This window comes from Sciurus carolinensis, chromosome 6 (genome assembly GCF_902686445.1).
Source record: "Sciurus carolinensis chromosome 6, mSciCar1.2, whole genome shotgun sequence".
Taxonomy (NCBI): Eukaryota; Metazoa; Chordata; class Mammalia; order Rodentia; family Sciuridae; genus Sciurus; species Sciurus carolinensis.
Window position 1 is genome coordinate 98,416,394 of NC_062218.1, and position 19,806 is coordinate 98,436,199.

Consider the following 19,806-nt stretch of genomic DNA (forward strand, 5'->3'; position numbering starts at 1 on the left):
TGGCACTAAATTATAATTTTAGGTATTTTTTAAATTTCTTTGACATTTGCAGTCCTGGCAACCATTTAACACTGTGGACCTTATGAGGTCTTCAGTAATACTACATTTCTGAAATTAGACAGCATACCTCCTAAATTCATGTTACTATTTGTTTTCCCACTTCCTCTCTTACATTAAAATTACAGAATTCCCAAGAGTTCAGTGGTGGCAGATGTTAATTATATAATTTAGTACATCTTTGAGGTTCTTAATGTTCTTTGTAGAGTGAGCTGACAGTGTTTTCTGTTCCTATAATCCCAGGGGTATTTAAAATTATTTAAAATAAAGAATTGCTATATTTGTTTTTAAAGTTACGTAATTTAGATATATTTGGATTAACTCTTTGTTGGAAAATTTACTATGAATTTATTCCCAATGATTTTGACAAATTACTTTCAAGTTTTGTTATAATCAGATCTCCATACATTACTGATAAAAATCTCTTTTAAAGTAGCCCATAAAGAGGTTCTGATTTTGTACTTGAGGTAATTTCTTTTTTATAAATGTCAAGTTCATTAACAATAGAGGAATTATTTTTACATAGCTTATTTTGTAAAGTTGGCATTTAGTGTATAATCTTCACATTTTATTGTGTCAGATTTTAAATTATAATAGTTACCTACTATAACTTAAGTCAGTGCAGAGCCTTCTTAAATAGCCCCTCCCTTAGGAGTCATTTAAAAAGAAGTGAATTCCCAAACCTGTGTCAAGAAGCAGTGATTTAAATGATTCCAAGACAAGTCTTTGAAAGGCTTCCTTGAGCCTAATCAGTGGAGATAAATGATAGCCCATTTCCATGCTGCATACAGTTGTTAGGGTTTACAAAGTTGTCAGTATGTTAAAGTGGAAAAGCAGGAAAGACTATGTAAAGTTGCCTATAAAATTTCTAGTTTTAATTATTTGCACTACTTATCTTTGCACTTGATTTTTTGAGAGTTAAGACTAGTCACTTTCACTTTTGTTTCTAGTCTTTTCTAGTTTCTTGCAGAATTATGTTTTCAATATCCCACCCAAAGCAAAACTTATATGCAATTAAATACGCTTTATAAGGACAAGAAAATATTCCTTATTGTTAGCTATGTAATACAAAAATTTGTTTTGATAAAATATTTAATATGGACCTTTATTTGCCAATAAAATCCTTGTGTGAGCTTTATTAAATTGTTAAACTAAACAAAGTGAAAGCTTAAGAGAAAAGATATATATATATGTGTATATGTGTGTGCGTGTGCATATATATATATATATATATATATATATATATATATATATATATATCTCTTTGAGAGCCAACTTCCACCCTGAAATAGTTTGGTTTTAGAGTATTGGTCTGTTTTCACTTAATCAATGAGTCTTACTGGTTACATGCTTATAAAGGTGAAGTAAGTTGCAAGTGGCAGTTCCCTATTTCTTGTAGTTTCCCATAATATTCATATAGTTGCCTCATGGTTTATGTAATAGAACTGGTATTGAAATAATTACATTAAATGTCTATTCTTTGGTATTCAGGATTGATTCACATTTTGAGGGGTAAGGGCAACAAGGGATGAGACTGTTTTAACCAGAGCCAGTCTTACAACCTCAAAGATGTGCTCTAGAAAAAACAAAAAAATGTACCTGTGAGCATAATGTTTGTCTCAGTGAGATTGTACAACTCTGTTCAGAGCTGCAAAAATAATAATAATAATAATAGGTTTGTCAATAGAACAGAAAGAAGTATTTTGGCTAAATTTGTTTTTTGTAAGTTATTGAATTATTTCATTTTATGTTTCTTTTCCCATAGCTTTTTACACACCTTATACTTAAAACCAACAAGTGGAGAGGCCCTCTTTTCAAATCTGGTTTATTTTTGGAATGCCTGAGTGTGTTTCTGGATGAGGGGGGGTGGTGGTTTAATTCTTGACATGCTCTTCTCAGCATATTTTGCTAAGTTGTTCTGAATCTATGTTTGCAAATTCTGTTGAAAATTCAGTGACGTATTTAAAATGAGACTGTCCTCTCTGACGTAGTGTGAATGTTTCTGACCAGATTCTATTTTGGAAGATGTGATTTTGTTTTTAATTTGAGTAGAAAGTTCTTAACTTCATTGTCCAGATTTTAGGTTTATCTAGTGGAATTCTGCCAGGTAGTTGTCTAAACATGGACCAGTTTGGGGAAATGAAGGTTAATAATGTGGTTTTGACTTTAGATAATCCTGTAGTCAAAACTGCAAGTTAAAGACTCACATCATTAGAGTTGCCTGTTTCATGTTGTGGATGATGTTCAGCGTTGTATCTATGAATTTCCTTTAGGAAAGGAGAAAAATTTAGTCTCTAAAACTTTTCTTAGAGACTAAATTTACTACTTATGGAAAATGAAAAAAATTAGAAAATGGTTTTGGTTATTTTTTAATGGAGTTTAACCAGCTTAATTAATGCTTTTTCACAGTTTGAAGCTCTGATTTCCCAAAGGTGAATAAAGGGAAAGATCAGCATTTTCCTTTCCACTCCCCTTTTAGGCCATTTTTTGTTTTCTATCCCATTTCCCAATCCTGATATAAAATGCATTACGGGTATCAATCTAAGTCCTTGTAACCCTTTTTGGGGGGTCACAGGTACCTTTAATAATTTGATGAAAGTTATGGACCCTCTCCCCAGAAAAAAAAAATGCACATACACAGGTAATTTTGCATTTAACCTCAGGGGCATCACATATCTTCTGAAACCCAAGTTAATGATCTCTGCTCTAAGTAAACTCTAGAGAAGATTGTAATACAAATAATTGATAAAATTAGGAACTAACTATTGGCCTAAAACATTTCAGAGTGGAATTTATTATTATTAAATGGTGGCCCCTACTAGCAAAATGTGACATTGCAACCAGCTTTGTTTAACTTCATAACATCCAGACAGAAGGAAAAAAGAAGCAAAGTTCTGAGAGCTATTTATAAGGAGTCAGGGCATCTCTAGACATGGGAGCCATTCTTGGTTCAAGACAGGGGTCAGGGTGCCTGACAATTTCTAGCAGGGTAGAGTTTGATAAACCACAATGCTCAGGATGCCAAGGGGTTAGCCATTATCTTAACCCCTTCTTCACCAAAAGAATTTAGTTTTGTCTGTTGGGAAACAAGATGTCACTAGGGAAAAAAAGATTTGCCTTACAACTTTGCTGGAACACATCAGTTTGGTGACGTATGGGACACTAGTATTATTTTTGAGAAGGTGCATAAAACCAAAGTAAATTATTCTCTATGTAGAACATTATTTACTAGTAACATTTGTTTGGGTGTATTAGCTTTGACAATTTTTACCAGTAAATACTGATTTATTTAAAACTGGGAATCCAGTTTATAAATAGGATAGTTGATGTATCCATTCTTTCCCCCTTGTAAAGAATAGTTTAAAGATTTATGCATACTTTTTACTTTTCTCTCTTGATGCCATGGGGGGGAGGATCTTTGAGTCAACAACTGACAAAATGTCTTCAAATTTTAAATTTTGAGAAGCAGCACTTTAAGTCTAACTACACCATTTTAGTGCATGTATTAGTTTTAATGATTTTTGGTGCATGCCTTTGGGCTTATTCAAAAGTGTACAATAGGAAAGTATATTTCCTTTCTTAGAAAGGAGATGTTTTTCTACTTTGCAACATGTGATTACAAGAATCTTCCTCTGTGGGAAGATTAACCATGTATTGAACTACTGAAAAGTATATATTTTTAGATATACAGAAGGAATCTACATGGAGCTGCATTCAGACCTATATAGAAGTCATAGCATTCTGTATAGGACCAAAAAGGAAGTAACATTAAACACTTAAACAGACTTTGTTGGGTAGAAATACCTTTCGATCTTGCATTGACTTCCAAAAAGAAAATGCCACAGAAGTTTGCTGAAACTTTTGTTGTTTGAATTTTCTCTGTCAGTGTATTTAGCCCAAATACAACAGCTTTGGGTTAGCACATATATAAGAATCAAAAAACAAAACTAAATAGATCAGTCTGGTCTGCCAATCCAGCTTGACTGAAATAAGTAAACTAATCACTTGCAACATGAAAAACTGTCCAACTCCTCTAAGGTTTTGACAAAATAACCTTGGCCAATGTGGGAAGACTCCCACTTTATTTCTGACCTGACAGTGAAGATTCATGCTTGACATGATTTCAACCCTGACAGTGTCTGTTTAAGGAGCCATGGTACAGTTTGCTAATTCAATCCCAGATACCTGTTGATTACCTGTGAGATCTAGAGTCCAAAGTAGCCAGCAGCCGTATCCCTGAGTGCTCTGTGCCCATCAGATATCTTAAAGTAAGCAGGGTTGGGACAGGTCACAGCTCGAATGATTGACCTCAGGTGCCGTAGACAGCCCCAGATTCAAGAATCGTATCTGCTTTCTTAGGAGTCGTCACTGAACTTATGTCCCACACTGTGTTACTTACTGTAGATGCTCTCTTTTAGAGAAGGCCCAGAGCACACATCCTAATTGCTGGTGGTACTCAGAGAGGGGGTGCTAACTCTGATGCCCTGGCCAAATTCCAGTTTAGGGATGTGGGTCTTCTTGTCATTCTAATTGGAAATGTGCATCACTTCCCATTTTCCAGTTGATCACAGTGCAAACTACACTAATCTGTTTCTTTGCCCCAGTCCCAAGTCTCTAAGATACTGGTGTGTATTATATGGGCCAAGTTCATGCCTTATCCTAATGGACAAGAATTGGGGAATGAGTAAGCTTGGGACTCTTATGATGCAGTGGGGATGAAATCGGTCCCCTTTTGGCATAAATTAGGGAATGTGCACTGGCTGGAGGTTTCCAGCCATGAGGTGTAAGCTGAATCCAATTTTCCCTCTTTTCTTATAGCATGATGAGAAAATCTGTTGGGTTTTCAGCAGTCAGGGAAGGCCGGAGTTCTGCAGCTTTAATCTGGGTAACTGAGGCTGGTTTGAGCAAGACTTTGGTTAATTAACTGGGTTCTCAGATGCCACAGACTCCGTGAGAAGTCACCATTATTTTCAATGGTTGTGATAGAATTTTCCCCTAGTAGCCATTATTTTAAGATTATATTGCAGAGTTGCTTTATTTTGAGCTTTTCGTGTATACACAATCCCAAACTGGAAGAAATTTTAAAAAAAGGAATCCTGCTGTGAAAGGTATATATTACTCTAGATTTTTCTTACTGTAAATATTGTAAGATTGTAATACTGTTGATATTTTATTAACCAACAAATGTTAATCTATGTGAATTCAGATTTATTTTAAATGTGCTTCTTATTTACTGTGTGTGGTCCCTGTTGCTGACAGTATTAAGTTATATTCTGATGTAAGATTAACTTTATTAAAGAATGTAAACATAATGTTTCCTTATGGGAAAACAAATAAAGTATAAAGAAGACAATTCTTTTCAGTGAAATATACTGTGTATTTACACTTGCTAGACCCAGCACCACTTATAAATTTAGTACACTGTTCAGAATTTTAGTTAACACAGCTGACATGATTGTACTCCTTTGGAAAGTCTAAGAGTAGGTATTGTTGGAATATAAGCAGTTTGTATTTGTCTGCTGTGAATCATAATCTTGAAATTTCTAATCGTTTGTAAATTTTTATAGCAAAACATTTTAATGACAATTTAAAAATTTATCTTCTCTAAAGATTGGTCAAAACAAGATCCTTTCAGAAATAGAATTGTTCTTTAATATCTTTCCAAAATGACTTTGGTTAAATGGACCAGATGTATATTAGTTAAAATTTAGAACTAAGTTGTTGATATTCTTTGAGTTTACAAGTTAATCCTTATTGGAGATGTGCCAATATACAGTAGAATATCATTAATTTGCACTGTTTGGGGACCCCATTTAAGAATGCTGAATTTTGCCAACTAAAAAGTAAGCAAATGCAATTTAAAAAGTAAATTTGAGCATTCTGTATTAAATATGTGCAGTTATTATCACACGAAGAAGCGCAGTGTGTCGGGCTGTAATATAACCATATTTGCTGTCATGTTCTCCCATCTCAGTGCTGGGAACTCACCATGTGGAAACCAAGCAAACGTGTTGTGCATCAGCCGGCTTGAGTTTGTTCAATATCAAAGCTGAAACTAGCGAGGTCTGCTGTACTGCTTATTGAAGTATTGTGATTCTTTTAGGCATTGATTCTTAAAAAATATATACTGTAACAGTATACTTTGTACAGATTTAAATTTTATTTGAAAAAATGAAATAAAGTAGGCAAAAAATAAAGATGTTTATTTTTCATGTGACTATATAAACAGATTAGTCTTTTGTTTCAGTGCTTTTTGGGGCAAGGGGTCTGGTGGCTCTGATTATTTTTTGTTTGTTTTGTTTGATAGATGGAAACCATTTTTAGGACTCAGTAGCTGGTACACTATTACTTGCCTGTTACTTATGATCATTAATTGACTGCCAACATTAAATTGCTCTCTCACACTGTAAAAGTCTATTACTTTAAAACAAATTTATTTATGTTTAAGAATTTTAAGTGACTAACAGGCATATTGGGTCAGTTTTTTCTCTGATGGTGTGACAATTGACCAATCTATCACATTAAAGAGAAGGCAAAACCTTTCCTATAGGTCAGCCTCCTTTCCTGTGGGAAGGTATTTTGTTTTCTGTCATTTTAAATTTGAGGTGGGTTTGGGGTAGTGGAAATATTGTAAAAGAGCCCATATCGAAAAACAAGGAGAATGCTCTGCAGAATATGTTGTGTTTTAAAATAAGCCTCCTTTGGTCTGGGGATGTAGCCCTTGCCTAGCATGCACAAGGCCCTGGGTTTGATCCCCATCACCACAAAAAACAAAAAAGAGAAAGGGAAAGAAAAGATTACTTTCACTGTATTTCTAATGCATAGAATGACAAGGGAATTAAGTTAGCCATGAAAACATGGCACAGGAATGGTCCCTTCACAATAGTTTCATTGGGGCCTTCTCCTAGAAGAATAGATTATCTGACAAAAGAAAACCACCCCAGTTTTGACCTCTTAACTCAAAAACTAGCAAAGTCTCTTGGGTATGTTTTTTCCTCAACTTTTAAAAGTGGAGCTTGAAGTTTTATTTGTGGCTTTCTTCATTTGGTTTATCATTTTTGATACTTTCACTTACCTGCAGGCTGGATATTAGGAAGATTAGGAACAAGTAGATCTCCAAGGTTCTTGGCAAAAATCACATTAAGGAAAATCTTTCAACATTATTTAAATATATATATGACAATGATTGGTTATATTTTAAAAACTGATGCATGGCCATAGAATATCTCAAGTTTATAGTACTACAGTTCTAGGCTTCCCAGTTCATCATTATAAATTACTGTGTATTGTTTTCTTGCTAAAATGACCCTCCTTTATAGAGAACAGCAGGAATGAAGTGGCCTTCACACCTGACAACCACCAACTTAAAATAACCTTTATCAAAACTTAAAGCTGAGGGTGCCACTGTTATGGAGAGGTGGGTGGGATGCCTAAGAAACCTAGTTTTCCTTAAGTTCTGCAGTACCTCTGATTTTAGGGGATATGCAGAAGTACTTCCTGAAAAAGAGACCAGATTCTCCTATCTCCTCAAAGTGAGAGTAGATGAATCTCTGGGTCCTAGAGTAGGACTTAGAAAAATAGGAGCTTGTGGTGAAAACTCCAGCCACCATTTGCTCCCAGCGAAAAACACCCCTTCCCAACTGTCCTGTGACCTTATTCTTTCAAAGACTCCAAGTGGTACCATGATAAATATGCCCAGTTGTTCATTTGGATAACAAGAGATCTGGAAGCAAGGTCCTGCAACAGGACCGCAAGGGGAGCATCCCAGACTTCAGATAGATAGGAACTACAAGGCAAAGCTGGTAGGGCCACGGGTTCATTCAAGCCAGGGGCCCAGCATAACATGCTCAAGAACTTTTTGTCACTTTTCTTTAGCACTTTGTTTTCTAAGGTGATATAATTGGCAATCTCTTTCCACCCTCACCTTTAAGGGATATAAGCTTTTATTTAACTATATGATATATAGTTTATTTTGACTATTTTTGCATGGTTTTTAGAAATCTCTTTGTTCCTAGTTGTAGTACCAATTGCTTTCTAAGCAGAGAGGATTTTTTGGCTCAGGGTGGTGGATTTTGGAAGTTTCTGTTCATTCAGGATTAGAGGAAAGAGATCTCTTTTTCAGTGTCAGCTGCCAGCTTTCCCAGGGTCACACCTCCATTGTCATTTTAGCACTTTCCTCCATACTTCTGGAACTTAAGTAGGAGGAGCCACATTTTTTCCTGAAAATGGGGATTCCTCCTTAATGTTGCAATCTCTAGTGTGTTTCCAATAATGTCAATCCAGTATTCCTACCAACATTGATTTTTATTCACTTCAGTTCAAATCAGGCAATTTGGCACTTAGATTGGCAGTGAGAAAATGTCACAAAATAAACTTAATAAATGTTAGTGTTTAAAAGAGTAGGATATCCCCACATTACAGCCAGCAGGTTGTCTAGTTGATTCCATCATCGTAAGCATCCTCCCGCATCCTTCCTGATTCATCTCTGTCAGTCTCCTGTAGAGACTAGCAGCACCTCCAGCCTACCTCCATCTCTGTCTCTGGCAGCAGCACTAAGGGTGGGTCTATGTTGCCACCATCCTAAATTTTTCTAAGCCCACCACCTTTTTATTTTCAAACACAAGTGCTTAAAATACTCAAGGCACCAAGTTAAACATTTTAGCTAAGTTATTTCATTCATTCTTACTACCACCCTGTGAGGTAGGCACTATTATTGCCTCCATTTGACAAATGGTGGTGTTATAGCACAGAAAGATTAACATGCTCAGGGGTCCACAGTCAGAATCCAAAGTCCAGTCGGACCCAGTAGTGTACATCTGTAATCCCAGGGACTTAGGAGTCTGAGGCAGGAGGTGTAGCCTCAGCAACTTAGCAACACCCTGACTCAAAAAATAAAAAGGACTAGGGATGTAGCTCAGGGGCAGAGTGCCCCTGGGCTCAATTCCAAATACTGCTCCCCCCCCCCCAAAAAAAAAGGTTTTGTTTTGTTCCCAAAATTGTGGTAGGCTGATGTCAAAGCAAATCCATGGTCTCAGTTACCCTACTTTATTGCCTTCCTCTGAAGTTTGGCCTCCACATCCCCTAATATGTAGTGTCTCCCAACTTTGACATTGTCTCACCTCATGATATATTTAGCTGGATGGCAAAGGCAATGTTCTCTGTACAAAGGAGATTTTCTCTGCATAGCTCAAAAGCCACACTTCCTGTTCTAGAGGTTGATTCATGAATGAATCCACATTTTCATTTCTCCCTCCCTTTTATGGGGACATGGCTTATAGCAGGTCTGAAGGAAGCTGGCAAGTGGCCCTTCCAGGCCTCTCTACTGCTCTTGCTTGAAGTAAGCACAACCCTGAGTACTATCCCTGCCTTTTCCCACCATTACCACAATAGCCTGAATAAAGCCTTCTGTGAACCAGGCTCTTGAACTCTGTCTCATTGAATTTTTGGTTTCCTTCTGTCTCCCAGATTCTAGCTCCAGAAGACAACCTTTCTTCTGTAGAGCAGGTCTTCTATCTGAGTGAGACAGTCTCTAGGAGAGGATGTGAGTCTTCACGGATTCCCAAAACCTTTCTGTTCACCAACAATTGGCCCAGGAATTGGGTCAGCCAGAGTCTGCCATGCACTTTCCAACTCAGAATTTTGCTTGGGCTTTTAAGTTTCTGGAGGCATTTTCCTGCACCCTCTAAAATGTTGTTTCCCAGATGTTTTCTGACCTCCAGAGAAAGGTCTGGAGTCTGTCACTCTCCAGGGGCTTCTTCCAAAAATAAAATCTCAAATTCCTTGGGATATATGGGTGGTTTAAAGGGCTGTGGAATCTGTTAAACTTGTGTGAAAAGCAGAGAAGATAATTCAAACTTGAACCCATCTTGATTTTTTTGTAGCCTCTAAAGCAGTGGTTCTCAAAAGTGTGAACACTGGATCAAGAGCTAATGATTAGCAGCCCCTTGGAAATGGTTGTAAATACAAATTCGGGGACCCCATTTCAGACCTAGCAAATCAGAACCTCTGGGGCTGAGGCCCAGTGCTCACTGATGAAATAAGCCCTCCAGGTAATTCTGATGCATACTTCACTGTGAGAACTACTGCTCTTTCTAAAGCAAAGGTTGTCTCTTTCGAGACTTAGGTTTGAAACTCATGAAAGCTTGGGGCTCTCTCAGCTGCTCTTCAGACCCTGCTAAGGTCCAAGTTAAGAATTACTGCTCTGGAACTTAAAGTTTATGCATCCCTCTCTGGCTACCACTACAAGAAGGGATGATTTAGTACTCTGTCCTGTTATTGGTATGCCAGATGTCATCAAGGGTGTGGATCCCCTGCACCAGAGAGCACAGGGATAAGGGCTTGCTGCTCCCTGCATGTACTGCCATTGTAACCCACAGACATTAAACAAAAACCAAATGTTCAGGCACAGGCTACAGGTGACTCCTGGAACTGAGAACTAACTATATGTCATGTCAGAACTGCTAAAAACTACTGAGCTTCTGTGACAGTCCTGGCTGTGCAAGTTGACTGTAGCCAGTGGTTTTTCAGTGATAAGTTCCACTAGAGGACTTCCCAAGACAAGTTTCAGGCTTTGATTCCCTAGCTAAAAGCATCTTACCTGGCACTTTCATAAACTATTTCCACCTGAGTAGCCATTGATTTGTCTCAGGTGTCAGTGCTCAGCTTTTCCTCCACAGTTGTTCTTGGGCCATGATAGAGCAACGTCATTGGGAAAAGTTCCTATGTAAAAGCAGGACCTCGAAAGAAGGAGACTGACTGAAAAGAGTGCCTAACACTGCAGAGCTTGGGCAGCCCTATGAATCTCTCCCTCTGGCTGGTAGAACTTCCTCATTCTGAGAGGTGGCCCAGGGAGAATGGCCTATTTCTGTACTCTTGACTTCACACATCTGAAGCGGAAGCTTAATTACCTCAGGAAACCCATTTCTTCCCCCATGTTAGTTGTCCCATTGCAGTAAAGAGCACCACTATACACAAATTGCCCAAACTAAAAGCAGAGCTCATTCCATGTTCTAGTTTCTTACAACACTTGTAAAATATAACCTGTATCTGGCCACATCCCCTCATGTACACTACTGTGTGGTTCTCAAACTTGAACCTGTATCAGGATCTCCTGAAGGGCTTGTTAAAACATCTATTGCTTGCTGCATGGGCTGGGGGTATATCTTGGTGATAGAACACTTAACTAGCACACCTGAGGCACTGGGTTCAATCCCCAGCACTTGCAAAGAACAGACTGTTGGGTCCATCCCGAGTTTCTGATGCAGCAGTTTTGAGGTGAAGCCTGAGAATTTACATTTCTAACAGGTTATTAGGTGCTGCTATTGATCCTGTGGCCTGTCATATTCAGAATGTCCATTCATCTCACTTTGTCTGAAACTATCCTGGGTGTGCCTAATGGCCCTGCTTAAGTATTTGTATCAGTCTTGTTCACTTGCACAGGTGTCCCTGTCGGATAACAAATTACACACTCACCCATTTTCTTACCTAAAACCTCCTCACTGGTCTCTGTACTGCCATTCTTACCTCTGCAATCCATTCTTCACACAGTAGCCAGAGTGATCTTTTTTAAAATGCTAATTGTGTGGTGTGATTCTTCTGCTTCTCTTCCATTAAGTGTAAAGTCTAACTCTGCTGTGGTTACAAGGCTGCTATGATCTGGCTCTGCCTAACTTTCCAGCTTTCTCTCCTTCCTCTCATCTCCTTGTTAATTTTTCTCAAGCCATGCTGATTGCCTTTCTGCTGCTTAAATGCATGGAGCCTATTGTCGCCTAAGGGCCTTTGGCTTTGCTCTTTCCTCTTCTTGGAATGCACTTCCTCCAGATCCTCCCGTGGCTGGACATTTTTCATAATCAGGCCTCAGCTCTTCAAAGAGGCTTCCCTTGACAGCCCACACTGAAGGGGCCCCTCCCAGTCATTCTCTGCTCTGTCCAGTTTTCTTCATACAACTCACCATGGTCCAAATTGTCTGGCTCTTGTTTTTGTTTTTGTTTCTACTGATGGTCTAATGCTGAGGGTAGGATTCACTGTGGCATCCCCAGTGCCCAGTCAAGTCTGGCACACAGCAGATACTCAGAAACATCTGATGACTAAATGACTTGACTCCAGTGAGTCTAGACCATTTCTGAGTCACCTGTCTCTGGGACTTGCTCCCTCATCCACTTTGAATGAAGGTTTGTTGTTATGTGTTATCTCATCTCTGGCCTACAGGTGGCATAGAACAGAGACCCTGAATAAGACATGACTCTCTGCCTGCTGCCAACCTCTTTAGCTTCCTGCACTGCCCATCTCTGTATAAACCTCTCCCAAGCTATTTCATCTACAAATGAGACTCTGGGGCAAGGATAAGTAAATCTAGACTCATCAGATAGCTTAATGCCCACCCAAACCTTATCCCCCCTCCCCAAAATTACCACTAGTTGTGGCTCTGCCATTCAGCATGCACTTGGGGTCCCTTTGGTCACTGGGCATATGATAGGCAGCATTTTCCTGGACCTTTTTCTTGGTGAACTGGGCACTCACTCTCCTGAATCCACTAGCTGAGGAAAGGGTGGGAACTAGCTATTTGAGGGACAGTATATCCTATTTTCAAATATTGAGGATAGGAAGCACATGGGGAAGCCTGGCCTCCACAGAGCACTAGCACTATTGGTGACATTTCACCAAATTCTGGCTTCTTTGCTTTGGATTCTTCATCTCCTACCTTCCCCCTTCCCAATGCTAGGGATTAAACCCAGAGCCTCATGCATGCTAAGCAAGTACCGTACTACTGAGCTACACCCCCAACTCCCTTAGCTTCCTTGTCAAATCCTTAAAATGGGAGTAATGACAACCCTACCACCAACAATAGCTTTCTAGGGATGAAGTAGAAAAAAGTCGTCTTCATACTAAACTTGAGGTAGAAATGAGACTCCTGGACTCAGCTGAGTTTAAAATAAAATTAGACTCCTAGATAAATTTAGGGCTATGGAGTATGAATTCAAAGAGCAAAGTCATCTAGCAATGGAGATAGAACTTGAGAATTTCCAAACAGCTCTCCAAAAAGTGAGTCTCTTTTTGAGCACCAGACTGCTACTCAGTGGGCAGGGAATGAAGAGGGGTGGAAGACCATATCATCACTCTGGAGGACTTCTAAGACTTTTGTCTGAGTTCTGGTCTTTTGGGGAAGAAGCAGTGGGAGTAAAAAGTATTAGGTTTGAAATCAGGCCTGGTTGCAAATCCAGCTAGCTCCTGTGACCTTAAGCTACTCAGTATCTCCTGGTCTCAGTTTCCTGATTTGTAAATGAGATAAGAGTGCCTACCTCATTTGATTGTTGGAAAGATTAAGTGAAATAACTTGTCAAGAATTTATAACACAGTGCTTGGCACAAAATAAGGTTTAATAAGTGCTACTATTATCATCATTATCCTCCTTCTCATTGTTATTGATAGAAAGGGAGTCCCATGTGGAAGTTGGATAATAGATAAGGCATAGCCTCCAGTAGCCTCCACTTTCCCAGTAGGGATAATGAAAAAGATCAGGTGTCTCTCCAGGATGATCAACAAAGTCTTCATCTATCTGGAGGAAAGGAGATCCATTCTGACTCTTTCCCAGTGCACCTTTGGCTCCATCCTCATTTTCTCCTTTCCACCCAAGGAAGACCCTCAATCTATGGCTCTGACTCCACAGATTTGGCTTATCACTTTGTATCTGTTCCAGGCCTGAGTCCAAGGTTTTCGGCTACGGGGTAAGAAGAGTGTGAAAAACAAAATGTGGTCTTGTTCTAGGGACTTTACTTCCTTCTGGCTACAGGCAATATGTCTGCCATCTGCCAAGGATGTGGGACAACTAGAGAGAGGTCAGTGCTACATATTAATTCACCTGTTGGACATCTAAGATAGCAGCTGATCAACCCTAGGAAATAGCTCCAGTATAAGAAAAGGAGTAATTTGCCATTGACAGGACTCTGAAGCAAGGACCTTCAGGGTTTGTAAAGCTCTTGAAATTTTACACATGATCAGACCTGTATGTGTAATGAACATTTTTCTGAGACCAGGATCCATAGTTTTCATCAAAACTCTCAAGGGAAGCCACATCCCACAGAAGTTCAAAATCATTGGTCCCAATCTGAGAGCAGAAATAGAACCCTTTTCCTGGGAGTCTCTACGAGGTCTCATCCTTTCACCTGACTGATTGGCAGGACTATTAGTAAAAAGGGTCCGGAAGCAGGGTTACTTAGGCATCAAAAGAGGAGAGCTAATCTCCTCATTGCCTGGCCAGAGCCTCCTGTATCTATTTGAAAGTTGGGGGTTCTAAGCTTGCTGTCTCCTATTTTTCCTGAAAAATAGGAGTTTGACTAGAAGGCATTCTAAACTTCCATATTTTGTGCCAGATGAGTGAATTACTCTTGTATCACCTCAGAGGTAGGAGGCAGGTTTGGGTGACTTTGCTAGGTGTGTGTTGATGGTACTAATGGCAGGACATGCAGAGCTGTCTTCATGCTGCTCTCACTTGAATACATGGTGCATAATTGGTACTCAGCCATTGTCGTATGTTGATATTAAGGAGTTGTTTCCTTCTGTAGACATCGAAGCTAAGCTCCTTGGTCCATTTTGTAAAATTTCCCAAAGGTCAGTGGCTTCTCCTTACTGTTGTGTCATCCTTTCATAGGAGTCAGGAGCCTTGGCCTTAGCCCCAACAGCAAATTACTTCTTACTCTCACCCTCAAAATCCTGAAGCATATCTCAGAAAGCCAAATTAGGGCCTGTGGGATTATCTGATGCTTCTTGGAATATGATTCCATCCATCATTAAGTCTATGCTCCAATTCTGGCCAGTCGCTTAAGTCTTTGTTGCTCCTCTTGTTCATGTTACAAAATGGCATCTATCTTCCTTGCTAAGAATTTTCCCCCTCTTCTCAAACCCCAGGTCCATGTGCTCAACCCAGTTTACCAATTAGCATAAAATACCACAAAATTTCCTAAGACTTGAATATGGCTGTTATCCTATCTGAATCAGGCAGACATTCTCTGAGCTCAGAGTCAGTTCACAAGTAGGAATGTGGGCTGAGAGTAGCCGAGCAGAGTGGTTCCCTGCCTCTCCCAAGAGCAGATCCTGATCCTCTTAGGGTGAGTTGGCTGTTATATTCTTCACAGAAGAAGTTTCTTTTTGCTTTGGGGACCTTGTATCAGAGTGTTCTCTAGATATGAAACAGAATGAAGTCTCCAAGATATATGCCTCTGACTCGGAACTTTCAAACCATACAAGGCAACTCACTGACCTAAGAATATAGGCACAGCCATTATCACTGCCATTGTTGTCCAACAGCAGTTATCCTCCCAGAAGAGAACAAAGTAAGAGGGTCTCATGAGATGATTAAAACCCACACCGGGCGACACAATCCTCTCTATGCAGGAGAAATGAGGTCTTGGGAGCAGCTGTGTGTGCCACATCTACTCTGTGAAAGATGCATTCAAGGACTGCAGGCTGATGTCTACTGAAGTAATCCTTCCTCCTGCTTCCCACCTGAGGCTAGCAAAAGTCCTTTTATTTCTTCCATCTTGCTCTACCTCCTCCTCTCCAACATCCTGCTCCATTTAACCTATTTATCCTCAGCTGTTTCTCAGTAACTATGACTTGAGTTAGCTCTTGTTCGTAGGGCTCTAGAGATGACGGACAATGAAATACAACAACCTTCTGGTATTTATTTACCTACTCCTGAACCATGACTTACACACTTGGAATTGTGAAGGAGCAGACAGGCCTCCAAGGCCATCTTATCTCACAATCTGATCCCTAGAAGAATGAGCCACCCCAAACTCCAGATGGACTTTTTTTTAACCTTTAATAATGGTGCCTTGGGCTGTAAGAGATTTTTTTATTTTGATACCATCAAAATGTGTTATTCCTCTCCTTTATGGCTTGGTATTTTATGGCTTCTAAAGAAGTCTTCCCTATCTACAAATAATAATCATATTTCTACCTTCTTGTGCTTCATTTATGGTTGTATTTGTGTTCTTTAATCCATCTTGAATCTATTTTCATAATAAATGGTGTGAGTTAGGGATCTAATTTTTCCCCCCAAGAGTTGTGTGCTGCCCAGCATTATTTATTCTGTAGGCTATCCTCTTCCCCAGTGTCTTGAAACAGTACTCTTCTCATATTCAAAACTCCTGTAAAGCCAGGCGTGGTGGCACACACCTGTAATCCCAGCAGCTCCTCAGGAGGCTGAGGTAGGAGGATTGCGAGTTCAAACCCAGCCTCAGCAATTTAGTGAGGCCCTAAGAAGCTCAGAGAGACCCTTCTCTAAATAAAATATAAAAAAAGGGACTGGGGGTGTGGCTCAGTGGTTAAGTGCCCCTGGGTTCAATCCCCCGTACCAAAAAAGAAAAACAAACAAAAAAACCCCAAACACCTCCCATATATACATGCACTGTTTCTTGATTCTGTTATTTTTAACTTTTTTGTACTCTGGAACCCATATTACATCACTTTTGTTGTTGTAGCTTTGGGGTGCTATTTCATACAAAAGATTTTTCTTCTTTGTTTTTCCCTCCAAATCATTTTTCTGTCCTTCCGTATTTTTTCATTCCAGATGCACTTTCTAATCAGCTTATCAAGTTTCATTTAGGATGTCTTATTAGAATTTTGGTTGGGACTTTATTAATTATAAGAATTACAATGGGGGAGAGTTGACATCTTTACAATATTGAGTCTTCTCATCTAGAAACAGTGTCTCAGCTGTGTTCTTAAAGGACTCCCAGGGGAGACATTCTCTATTCTCCTGATTCCTGGAGTCCCTCTGCTTCCCTGGGCTGGTGTCTTGGGTCACCAGATCCTTGTATTGCCATGTCCTATGATCCTAGCTTACTCATTCCCTCATCCCACCCAGAGATAGATTAAATGGTTAGGCATTTGCTTTTGCCTAGGAATTGGGAGCTTTATCTTTCCAAGACCCAAAAGAACTCCAGAGAGATTGTCCTATCTCTCTTTTCCCCTACTCTTACAGCTCAGTCTCAGTCTCCCTTCTCATCTTGCTCCTTCAGAAATTCTAATATTTCAAATCTGGAGTAGGTCAGTCTAGCATTTCCTTCAGTTTAGACTTCCCTGAGAATCTGGTTGACCTCAATACAATCCCTCATTCAGACCTTCTCTGTTCACATTGCTCTGTATCATTTCTGAGCTCCACATGAACTCATATCTTGGAAGAAGAAGAGTGCTCACCAAGTATTTGGAGGAATAGCAATGTTGGTGATTGTATGCCAGCTGCCCATAAGCAGAAAGAACTTATGACCCCAGATTTGCCAACAAATACTAACCTATGACTCTGCTTTACCTGCCTGACCTCCACAAAGCATCTAGGAATTCCTAGCTTTTCTTCTTCTTTCTCCCCCTCTTCCTCCCCTTCCTCCTCTTCCTCCTCTTCCTTCTCCTTCTCCTTCTCCTCCTTCTTCTCCTTCTTCTCCTCCTCCTCCTTCTCCTCCTTCTCCTTCAAAGAAGAAGAAGAAGAAGAAGCAGCAAGTGCTGTACCACTGAACTAACTACATCCCCAGCCCCTAGCCATTATTGATCCCTGATTCTGCCAGGTGCACCAACCTCAGAGACAGGCTGTTACATCAGACTGAATGACAGAGGCCTAGGGGTGAAGGAAGAAGGGCCTAGCCCATCTACTCAAATCCCTTTCTGGAATAGTGGCATCCATTGTTTTTATTGCCAGTATGAAATTTAGCCGTAACTAAAGTTGCATAGGCTCTCAGACCAGGTGTACAACCAGGCAGTAGGAAAAAGGAGCCCTGAGGTCCCCCAGAACAGCTGAATGCGTTCAGGCCAGGTACATTAGCAATGCAGACATAGGCAGTTTGCCCAAAGCCTTTTGATTATATACCTTGACATTCAGAAAGGCCACAGAGTTTTGACATCCATACATGTTTTGCCCAGCTATTTCTGCATTTGCTTACCTCTCCCTGCACGACCTCCTCCTGCTTCCAGGTCCTGAATGCTTGGAGTGGTGCTCAGTGGTAGAGTGATCCCCCAGATCAGCCCAAGCTAGCACTAAAATATTCCACCTGGCCTTGGTGAATCTTCTTCACCTAATGTTTATTCCAGGGATAATATTTCAGGGAAGGACTATGGAATTTATAAGAGTAATTGGTAAGTTACTCTAACTTAAGATGTTACAGAAATGATTCCTAGACATTTGGGTTTCAAAGGACAGAATGAACTACTCAACAGAGTGAACCAATTTCAGGGACAAGAAATCTGCCACAGTGGCTAAAAATTCTAGTAACACAAACAGAGCTAAAGCATTAGATTCCTTGAGATCTCCCTTCCAAAGACAACACGCTGCAAAGATTAGTCTCCCCAGCCAGTCCCCACCCCACCCCCAAGTCACTCAAGGCCCAGCCAGCCACCCAGTTTTACATGTCTAAATCTGAAATCAAAGTCCCAGGCAGAGAGAGGGATTGTCACAAGTAGTTGCAACATCCCACAAGAATTTGGGAGTTAAAGGGAGCCAAACCTGGGCCTTCTCCAAAGCTTGCAAGTCTGAGATTTTGAGAACCACATTTGATCCTTCCAAAGTATTAGATGTAAATGTTTTGTCTTGTGTCTGCTTGACAGTTCTGGGGGACTCTGCATGGCTCCTGCTAACCCATCATAGTGACAGGTGCATGTTTCCCTGGGAGAGGAAATGGTGAGGAACTGCCTGCCTTAAGCCACAGGCCCACAGAGTTGGTCTTCACCCTGAGCCATGCTCTGGACACTGCTCAGGAGAGGGTGGGACTCTGAGAGGGAATGGGTCTCAGGTGACTGCAGAGATGGACCTGGATGAGAGAAGAGGCACAAGCATCCTGCCTCAGCTTTATGTCCTTTTTCAGCAATTCATACACTCTCTCTGCCCTTCCCCCAGCCCTTACTTCATTTTATTTCTTACAGGTAATGTTCTTTTTTTTTTTTTTTAACTTTTATTTATTTATTTATTTGCATTAACTTTTTTTGACAATGCTATTTTTTTTAAAATTCTTTTCATACATGTATATAGTGTAATAATGTCTGTGTCACCATCCTTCCTCTCCCCACTCTCCCCACCCCTCCCTTCACTCCCTTCTGTACAATCCAAAGTTCTCTACAGGTCATTTTCATAGACATTATTTTGAGACTACGTTCTCCCTTTTTACATATTGAAAAAAAATCTTAAAACCAGGTGCAGTGGCAATGTTTCTAATCCCAGTGACTCTGGAGAATCTCAAGTTCAAGGCCAGCCTGGGCAACTTAGACCCTGTCTCATTAATAAAAATAAAAGGGCTAGGGATGTAGCTCAGTATAGAACACTTGGCCTCGGTTCAATCCCCATTAAACAAGGAAAAACTAAGCCATCCGTAAAAAAAAAAAAAAAAAAAGTAGCTACTCTAACTATGTCTTAAGATAGCTGAGCATTATTGGGAGTATACAGTTGGTTGTTGTGATCCACATACTATCATCATCATCAAAATCATAGAATATCAACCATTTACTGAGTTCTTATTTTGTGCAAGGAAATGGGCAGCATTTTACAATCTTTGTAAATCCTCTCAACCCCCTTGCAAAACAAATATTCCTATTTTTTCATCTCACAGAGAAGGGACCAAGCCTGGCAAGGTTAAGTAGCCTGCTCCAGGTCTTCTGTTGGCCAGAGGGTCTAGGACATTGCTGTAGCTTTTTTTTTCCTGAAGGAGCAGAAAGCAAGGCACCTACCAGCTCCAGCAGTCCCAAACTGCCAGGCACAGTTGTAAGAAG

General features: G+C 40.0%; 1 protein-coding gene across 1 annotated transcript; it reads left to right on the plus strand.

Moving 5' to 3' along the window:
* Positions 1-1,335: 1,335 nt before the first annotated feature.
* Positions 1,336-6,277, plus strand: Igip (IgA inducing protein). The gene has a single exon (XM_047556766.1). It carries the CDS (start codon positions 5,949-5,951, stop codon positions 6,108-6,110), a length of 162 nt encoding a protein of 53 aa, XP_047412722.1. The 5' UTR covers positions 1,336-5,948; the 3' UTR covers positions 6,111-6,277.
* Positions 6,278-19,806: the final 13,529 nt, after the last annotated feature.

What these genes read in the sequence shown, in the direction of transcription:
- Igip (XM_047556766.1), top strand. Translation starts at nt 5,949, where the DNA reads ATGTGCAGTTATTATCACACGAAGAAGCGCAGTGTGTCGGGCTGTAAT.